This window comes from Annulohypoxylon truncatum (genome assembly GCF_022578515.1).
Source record: "Annulohypoxylon truncatum strain CBS 140777 unplaced genomic scaffold F4807scaffold_74, whole genome shotgun sequence".
Taxonomy (NCBI): Eukaryota; Fungi; Ascomycota; class Sordariomycetes; order Xylariales; family Hypoxylaceae; genus Annulohypoxylon; species Annulohypoxylon truncatum.
Genome location: NW_025953860.1, coordinates 14,754 through 24,541, shown reverse-complemented (window position 1 = coordinate 24,541; position 9,788 = coordinate 14,754). Strand labels below are relative to the sequence as shown.

Below are 9,788 nucleotides of genomic sequence, written 5' to 3'. Positions count from 1 at the left end.
TTAATTATATTTTTTTAATTATATTAATTTTTAATTAATTAATATTAAAAAATTTAAAAAAACATTAAAAATATATTAAGGAATGTTATATTTATTTTATAAATATATATGGCTTATTTTTTAAAATCTTAATTTAAATTTTATTAAAATAAAAAATAATATATATTTAAATTTTAAAAATATTTTTATTTAATAATACGTGTAGCGATGTTTTATATTATTTTAAATAAAAAATATTTATTATTATTAATATATTATATATATTTTAAACTTTAATAAAAAGATTTTAAAAATTAAAAAAAATAACTTTTCTTAAGTTTATAATTTAACTTATTTAAATTAAAAATAATTTTTTCGTTGCTTTTTTCCAAGTTTTATTATTAACTTTTTTAATTTTAAGGGTGTGTAATTTATATAAATTAATATTATTCATATAAAAACTAATTATATAATTTTTAACATTTTAAATATATAATAAATTAATTATAAAATTAAAAGTATAAATTATAATTAACGTATTATTGTTGGGAGACATGTAGCTTAGACCTTATCTTACAGATAAGGATAAGGAGTTATCTTTGATTGTCAAAGGCTTTGTTGCTTAAGCTCACGCTGTAGTTAAACTTAGAAGAGACAACTATTAATCTGACTACACTCACCACCGTACGTGCACCTTACAATTGGTAGCACCCTCTCCGGCTCCTCGTGAGCAGCCAATACCTTATCCGCTCTTCGGAGTGATGACCCTATTCTCTTATTCGTTTAGTTATTGTCAGAATAACCACCGCGCCTCGTACGAGGTCGGTTGGTGACAATAACTACTAGCTACTAAAATCCGTCCATCGACGACGACAAGCTGCTGGCGATAGCTTCGTTCGTTGACAGTGACGCGAAGGATTTTTAGCAAGCCCCCGGAACCGCCTCCTCATTTCGGTTCCACCCTCTTTCGTTTTCAACCTTGAGGAACATTGGTCGGATCATGACGCCTACATTGAACTTTATTTTCCCTACCAGAGCTACACCTGTCACAACAAGCTCCACTAGTCCGTTTCTGTACAAACCTTAACGTGTACTGACTTCCGATCTTGTTACACTCTCACTGGTTCAGTCCTCTCTCTGTCTGGTGTCCTTCGTTCATGCCGCTATCAAAGGAAGATTCCAATTTGCTACAAGTATCAACATTTTTGAAGGAACACTCTACTATACCCGCCATACAGAAATTACCTGAAAGAGACCTGACCAGAATCATTTCATATGCAGCAAGTTTGGAAGAGCAAGGAGGTCAAGTTGAGGTACCGGTAGGAAGGAGACATACGAGAAACTCGTCGAGATCTTCCATCCCACCACCCTATAATCCCGAGTGGGTTTCGGACGCGTACAAGTTTAAGACCGCATACGCGGCAGCGTTGTCGTACCTTTCATCCATATCACCAGTACCTCAAGAGCCTGCTTCACCTCTTGTAACACAGGAACCAAATTCACCTCCAGTACCTCAGGAGCCAGCTTTACCCCCACCCGTACCTCCTACACCCGAGAAGCCAATTTCGTCAACACCTGTATTTCCTATACCTCAAAAGCCTACTTCACCCTCTGTTGAGACATCAACACAAGCCATTTCGGTCATTTCTACTCCTGTCAAGTCACCATTCGCAGGATTCGGACTGGGCAGACTTTTACGCCGACGGACACGAAGCGAGGAGGAATTGGTGAACACAAGCCCTCCGCGTGAACACCGGCCCAGGAAATTGTTTCCACGGGTGAACTTGCCTACCATCCGACAGGACATACCACCTATTCCACCTGAAAGCCGTTCAGGAGCAGCCTTAGAGGAGAAAGATTTGCCCACTCAACCTTCGTCCCCGATTGTGAGGACACCACAGCGCGAGCAGCCTAGCGTGACAATTCCACCACGTACCCGTACACCGCCACATGTACAGAATTTTCCTACTGCCCATCCTACTCCCCCATTATTACTGTCATATTCTCCGAGAACCAGGACTACAGCAACCTCTCATGACACAGCGCCGGGGCTGTTGATCCCACCTAAGCCGTTTGTTCGGGGCTCAAGGGGTCCACTAGTCATAGAGGAACGTCGAGATACAAATATACGTTCTACACGGCCCGACAGGGACTTTCGAGACACTGGCATACGTTCAACAAGTCCGGAAGAGGAACGTCAAAATATAGGAACACAATCCGCACAGCTCGACGAGGAACGTCGAGGAACACGTTCCATACAACCCGACAAGGAACGTCAAGACGCTGCCACACAAACTGATTCGGTCGTACCATCAGGAACTGAGTCCGTAGGTACACAGACGGACGCGAACAGGTCAGTGGGCACGCAAACAGATGCGAACATGCCCGAGGCTTCGACGGGAGGACGGGGCGATGGCTCGCCACCACCCCGCCGACCAGCGGCCCCTCGAGCAGGAAATTCCGCGTCTGGATCGAACATCCCTCCGTTGAATGCCGACTCGGAACAGCGCATAGCCGAACTGGTTCATGCCATGGACTTGGCTGGACGACGGATGGCGGCGGCTGTAGGCCCACAAATGGCAAATCTGTTTGGTACGCTTACGAACAACCGGGACAGCCGAGAAGACACACGAGACGATTGGAACATCAGGGACATTGGCTTTTTTCAGCCAGATCTTCCATTGTCATATGGTCCTGGTGAATCAGCAACGGTTGGCAAGGATACAGTCTGGCGTAGTGTGTATCTTTTCATCGACTCTGTCAATGCGGCAAAAACGAACAAGGCTCGTAAGTCAGCAATTCAGCAGAAATTTCCCCAACTGCTCAGAGGCCAAGCACAGAGATGGTGGATGAGCATTTTGACGCAATCGGAACGTGAGGAGATGTTGAAGAACAATGACACTGCACTGGAACGTCTGAAGAAACAGTACCGTATTCCTGAGACAGAGGCGGCGAAATACATACGTGACGCTCGATATTCGAAGAACGATTGCCTGCAGGATTTGGCAGTTACGGAATGGGCCATGGAATTGATCCGAAACTGTCGTGCTCTGCAAATGAACAATCCGGTACAGCATCTGTCGACAATTTACAATGCTCTCGACGATCAATTTCGCGTGTTGGTGGTCCGTCCGATGGAAAGCATCACGCTGGAAGAGTATCTGTCCTACTTGCAAGATCAGCAGCGCGCATGGAGAGCACAGTTGTTGGCTGTGGGTGAGAAAGATCTGTCCATCAAGGTAGATGGGATGTCTATACAGGAACGACTCATAAAGGGACTCCCAATGGACTCATCCAGGCTGTTAGCAGACGTACACCATGCCAAAGAATCCGATTCCGACGATACTCTCGACGCGAACTATGGGCGTGGTCAGCAAGGCGATAGCTATAGACCAGGACGAGATCGCCCCAATGACCGTGGCTATGGAAACGAACGTCGCGAAGACCGACGTGGACGACGTGACGACAGACGCGATCGACGTGACGCTCCTCGACGAGATGAACGAGGACGTGGACGTCGCGACGATCGTCGTCGCAGAGGTCAGCCCGGCCGGCGATGGGAACCACGAAAGCGTTATGGAGGATATCGGCGGTACAGGGACAATGGTAGACCTTATGGACGATTTCGTCGTTGGGTGAAACAGGGCAAACGCAACAATGGCGAGTATTATTATGAGGACACTATAGACTATGGCTACGACGAGGATAATCGAGAGGAGGATGAAGCCAAACTGATCGCTGACGGATACATGTTATTGGAAGAGTTTGACGAGTCTGAGGACGACCAATCTGAGCAGTCTAACTACTTTATGTCTTCTGATGATTGTGACGAAGTAAAACGCAAGCGGACTTGTCGCAAGTGTGGCAAATGCTTCGACACTCGGAGCAACTGCTTTAGGCATGTGTTTGCAAATAAATGCACCCCACCTAAAATGCGCAAATGGTCCTTCTCCGAGAGGCGCAGTCGTCGTGCATCTAGACGACGATCCAATAGCCCACCGCAACGATTACCTAACTACGTTCCCCCTTCTGTTGAAGACGTACAGGACGAGTTTTTCCTACAAGCTCAACCGGGAACTGAATTGTTGGACATAGAACAGGTCACGAGTGGCGGCATATTCCCTTGCGAGGAGAATCGGACAGTGGTGGGACATGGATTGCTGGCAAAGGAAATGAGGGACACCCCCATATACGAGATTTCGCCAAAACGTAATGTCAAACCCAGAATGAAGCGATATACCAGTATGGAACTGGTGGTCGAAAACGAACATGGCGACGAGTCTACAATATGTCCAGACACAGGAGCATCGAGTCAGATGGTGGACAAGAAATGGCTCGATGAGTTTATTGGCGACTACGAAACGTTCATTCCGGGAAAGTCAATGACCATTCGTGGTGTCATCCCCGGACTTCTTGAATTGACTACGAAAGCCAGATTCTACATATACATACGAGGAAAGGATAAGAAAGGCAAAAAGGCCTTAGTTCGAGTGTTGGTAGAGGCATGGATCAACGACAAGGGTTTGACTGCAAATCTGCTACTAGGCAACGACTTTCTGACGGAAGTGGGAGCAATTATCAATTTTCAACAGGACAAACTCATGTTCGCAGGACATGACGAATTCAACATACCGATACGATATTGCAAGCATACGAGAGCAATCCGCAGGAAAGTAGTGTCCCCGAACAGAATCGAAGTGCCAGCCCGGACGATGATAACAGTACCCGTGAACTACATGAATTTGCCTAAAGGCAGAGATTTCGAATTTGTTCCAGAATTTCAGGGAGCAATGAACAGCTTGCATAACGCGAAGTCAGCCAAAGGAATCGCTTATTTGAACCAGTCCGACGAAACAGTCATTATTCACAAGCATCAGAAATTGGGTTACATGAGTGAAATTCGGGACGAAGGATGCTTCATGACCACGTGGGAGAAAGCGAACTTGGCGCAAGCAGCAGCATCATGTACAGAAAAGGCTGACAAGGACAGACAAGCAGCTCTGACGGACGAATTCGATCTTAGCGACGATATATACGAGGTTCTAGAGGCGAACGAGAAAACACCAGAGGATTTGTGGAGACTTCTTAACAAGTCTGGCGGTTTTGGTCGAAACTTACCCACATTGGGGGCCACCAAACCGCAACACTTCCCTGAGATTGTTACAAACAAAGGAATTCACTGTTGCGCAGAGGACATAAATTTCGCCCGCCGACTAGCGGATACTTCTGATCGCTGGGACGTATGGGAAGACAAAGGAGTTATCAACTTGCCGGAACACGAGAAAATGACTGTCGACCTTATCGACAACTGGCAAGATGTATACAAACCTGGTCATTATTATCCACTTGGAGTTCAAGACCGCAAGTTCCTCGATGACACGTTCGACCCAATGCACGAGAAGGGAAAAATGGACTGGATGCGAGAAGCTTCGCCATTCGGATGCCCCTGCTTCGTCGTGTGGAGAACAGTAGCTGGCAAGAAGAAAGGTAGAGTTGTCATCGACCTGCGAGCTTTGAACAAAGTCTGTTTGACAGATATATACCCTCTTCCGCGACAGGAAGAAATTATGCAACTCATGAAAGGACACAAATACTTCGCAGTGGTCGACGGAACAGCGTTCTATCACCAGTTACCAGTGGCATGGAAGGATAGAAGCAAAATGACTGTAATTTCTCCGAGAGGGTTGGAAGTTTCAAACGTTGCACTGATGGGATTCAAGAATTCGCCAGCGTACGGACAAAGGTTCATGGACCAGAGACTAAAGCCCTTCGAGAAGTTTGCGAAGGCATACGTAGATGACATTGTCATATTCTCCGATTCGAAGAAGGAACATGAGGATCACCTGAATCAGGTATTCGAGATGTGTCAGAACGTGGGACTGGCATTATCACCGAAAAAATCGTTCCTAGGATACCCAGCAATAACACTCTTAGGTTTTACAGTCAATAGCGACGGTGTCGCACTTACAGACGAGCGAATCGATGCGATCAAGAAAATAAAGATGCCTGAGAACTTAGCCGACTTAGAAACATATATTGGCATGACAGGTTACCTCAGGAAGCATATTCCCTGGTATCAGCAAAAGGTCAAACCTTTGCAGGATCGAAAGACCGCATTGCTCGCAAAAGGAAGAGAGACCGAAGCTGTACCATCGAAAACGAGCGCGAGGAAGAAATATACAGCGCGTACGAAATTCACCCCCACCGAGGAGGAGAAGGAATCGTTTCGAATCATACAACGGGAATTGTCTAACCCCCTATTACTGTCGCATTGGAATCACGATGACCATGTGTTCATGAAAATCGACGCTTCTAAACAGCGAGGATTTGGAGTGATGATATTCCAACTAAACACGGAATGGGACGGAACTATACACTTCCCGACGGACAAGATTTTACCCATTCTGTTCATGTCCAAAGTGTTGACGAAAGCTGAATTACGCTACGGATCCACCGAGTTGGAGGTAGCTTGTCTCGTATGGGCATCAAGATTGAATAGAGTCAGGATACAGTCCTGCAAGAAACCGGTACAAGTAATAACAGATCACAAGGCAACAAGCGCAATCGTGAAGCAAACAAGCTTACGTACAGTGGACGTCAACAAAATGAACAACAGACTGACGGTAGCTTCGCTATACCTATCGCAGTTTGACTATGAGGTTCACCACATACCAGGAAGATTAAACCTGGTGCCTGACGCCCTGTCCAGATTGCCTACGATGCCAGACTTCTACGACCAAGAAGAAGCGGACAGTACGAGGTCAATACTGGAAGACATAGTTGAGGACTTCGCTTGTGTTACGAGCGAAGTACACATTAGCGACGATTTTCGAAAGAAAATCATTGAAGGATACGAGAAGGATACGAAATTAGCTAAATTGAAGGAGACCTTGTCAAAAGCAAGCAAGACGAAGAAAGAGGTAGCAAAATGGTACAGGCACATCTTGGAGGACAATTTGATGTACCACATAGATGATTTAGGCCAGAGACGCCTAATTATACCTTCGAACTGCGTACAGGACATATTGAGGATAGCCCACGACGATACGCATCATTTCGGTCCGAACAGAATGATCCACGATTTGCAGAACGTACAGATACAGTCGATGACAAGAAAAATTAGGCAATATATACGACATTGCCCTAGTTGTCACGAGAACCAAATTGACCGCTCGAAACCGTACGGAGAACTTTTACCCATCAACAGCCCAGCTCAGCCATATCACACTGTGGCGTGGGACTTTATTGTTGGGTTACCAAAGGTTCCATCAGCAAATACGCCATGGACATTAGCCGGATACGATCAATTTGACGCGATGATGGTGACGACTTGCAAATTCTCAAAGAAGGTCATATTATTACCTGGCAATACTAAATATACAGCCAAAGATTGGGCAGAACTGGTATTTAGGGCATTGATGTTGTACGATTGGGGCATGCCTGCCAAGGTGATTTCGGATAGAGATCCCAAGTTTACGAGCGAGTTATGGCAGACGCTATTTGCAAGACTCGGCACCATGCTAGCAATGTCAACAAGTTATCACCCCCAAACAGATGGGCAGACAGAACGAAAGAATCAGGAGGTCGAGGGTGCATTGCGATATCACTGTTCATCGTCAGAAATACCATGGTCGAGCATAATACCAGCGCTCCAACATAACATCAACAATGCCAAGTCTACGTCCTTAGGTCGCAGCCCAAACGAGGTTACCTTGGGATTCAAGCCGAGAACAGTATTGTCAGTATTGGAAGCTCCGATAAACGGAGTAGATTACGACGTTTTGCGCAATGCCTATCAGAAAGAGGCGAAAGCAGCAATTGACCTGGCGGCAGCAGAAGCAAAGATCAGGTATGACGCGAAACGAAAACCTATCACGTTCAAGACGGGAGACACCGTATACCTGCGACTACACAAGGGATATAAACTACCAGGTAATAGATCACGAAAGTGGGATGTACAGAGAGTCGGTCCATTGACCATTGAACGACGAGTGGGTGAGCTAGCATACGAACTCAAGATTCCAAACACGTGGCGAATCCACAAAGTTGTATCAGTAGCCCATCTGTACAAAATCCCGCAAGACGCCGACCCCTACAAACGAAGACGGCCGCAAGCTGGTCGTGTTGTCGTCGAAGGGGACAACGAAGAATGGGTCTCGTACGAAATCGAGAAACTGTTGTCAAGGCGAGTGAGCAAAGCCGGTGGTCGTCCCACATTGGAATATTTGGTACATTGGAAGGACTACTCGTCAGCATACGACACATGGTATCCGCGCGAGCTGCTGACTCAGAACGCGATGGAACTGGTAGACGAGTTTGACAAAAAGCACCCATTGTCATTCGACGAATTCAGAATCTCGTCGAAGGACAGAATGACACAAGATGAGAATGAGTCACCAAAGGAAAAGAAGAATCCGAACATCAGAGTAATGATCAAATCAAGAAAGCTGTGGGAAAAAGAGCAGGAACAACTCGACAAAGATAATCGGGAAGGAACGCGAACAACAACCTAAATTTTTTTTCCGCAAAACTTTGAATGCGCACAATCCCCTCATTCAAATTTTTACCATCTACAACCACGAGCACCCATATCCTCATCAACATTCATTCCAGTTGTACCATCTTTTGCACACACGAACATATACCCACGAACACGTTCATCAATCTGATTTCTCGCAACGGCGCCAAATCATTTCAATCATGTTACTATGAATCCATTTACGCGCTTCGAATGGGGTCCTAAGGGAATAAACCCGGACCAACAGGAAGTTGACGAACTGATCGAGAACCCGAACCACGACTTCCGACAAGCGTTCCACCGACCATATCGTTGGAACACGAACAACATCAACGAACCGCGAACCCTCATCAAGGATAACGCGTACGGAATCGATGAGCAAGATTTCCTTGAAGATGTTCAGGATCCTCAGAAATATTACGAGACATTGTTGTCATTCACACCTATTCGCCCTTGGTTCGATGCAGAAAAAGTTGTTAGCATTCTCTCCCGTGTCGCAATTAACCAGAAAACATCCAACTCTTACATTCACCGATTGATCACAAAGGAACTGACTGATGTGATGGAATTCGGTCAACGTTACGAATGGAACGCGGACAACGTACCCGAGGACAAGAGACCACGATTGCCTGACGTGAACGGACTCGAAGCTCTGCGTATATTGGGAGACGCCAAACTGGGTTTTGGTACCATGACCAGAAAGGTGGAAAAACAATTGTTGGCATGTGGTTTGGTATGGCTGTTGCAACCACCACAGGAGCGACGGAAGCCAACGTTCTGGCAAAAGATCTTCGATTCGACTACTGCACAGCCAGGACAACTGCTATACGATGAGGAGCTAGAATGGAGATTGTTCGGCGTGGAACAGGATGTCGGTGCTCTCGTCGAGGCAGTGGAGAGAACTAATAAAAACTTGGAGGATGTCAGCAAGAAGATGGATCAACTCCTATCTCCCAAACATGAACAAACCACCCCGAAGAGACGCCAGTTCCGGCCAGAGTAAGCAACGAGGACGTTGCTATCTTTTTTCAAAAGGGGGCAGATGTTGGGAGACATGTAGCTTAGACCTTATCTTACAGATAAGGATAAGGAGTTATCTTTGATTGTCAAAGGCTTTGTTGCTTAAGCTCACGCTGTAGTTAAACTTAGAAGAGACAACTATTAATCTGACTACACTCACCACCGTACGTGCACCTTACAATTATCGTGTTTTATATTTCCCCGTTTTTTAATATTAATATTAATTTTTAATAAAAAACGTAATTATTTTTATAATTAAGTTAAAATGTTT

At 45.5% G+C, this 9,788-nt stretch overlaps 1 protein-coding gene across 1 annotated transcript; it reads left to right on the top strand.

The window, feature by feature from the left end:
• Positions 1-8,590: 8,590 nt before the first annotated feature.
• F4807DRAFT_375571 (uncharacterized protein) lies at positions 8,591-9,545 on the top strand. Its single transcript, XM_047995733.1, has one exon. It carries the CDS (start codon positions 8,688-8,690, stop codon positions 9,498-9,500), a length of 813 nt encoding a protein of 270 aa, XP_047848613.1. The 5' UTR covers positions 8,591-8,687; the 3' UTR covers positions 9,501-9,545.
• The last annotated feature ends 243 nt before the right edge of the window (positions 9,546-9,788 follow it).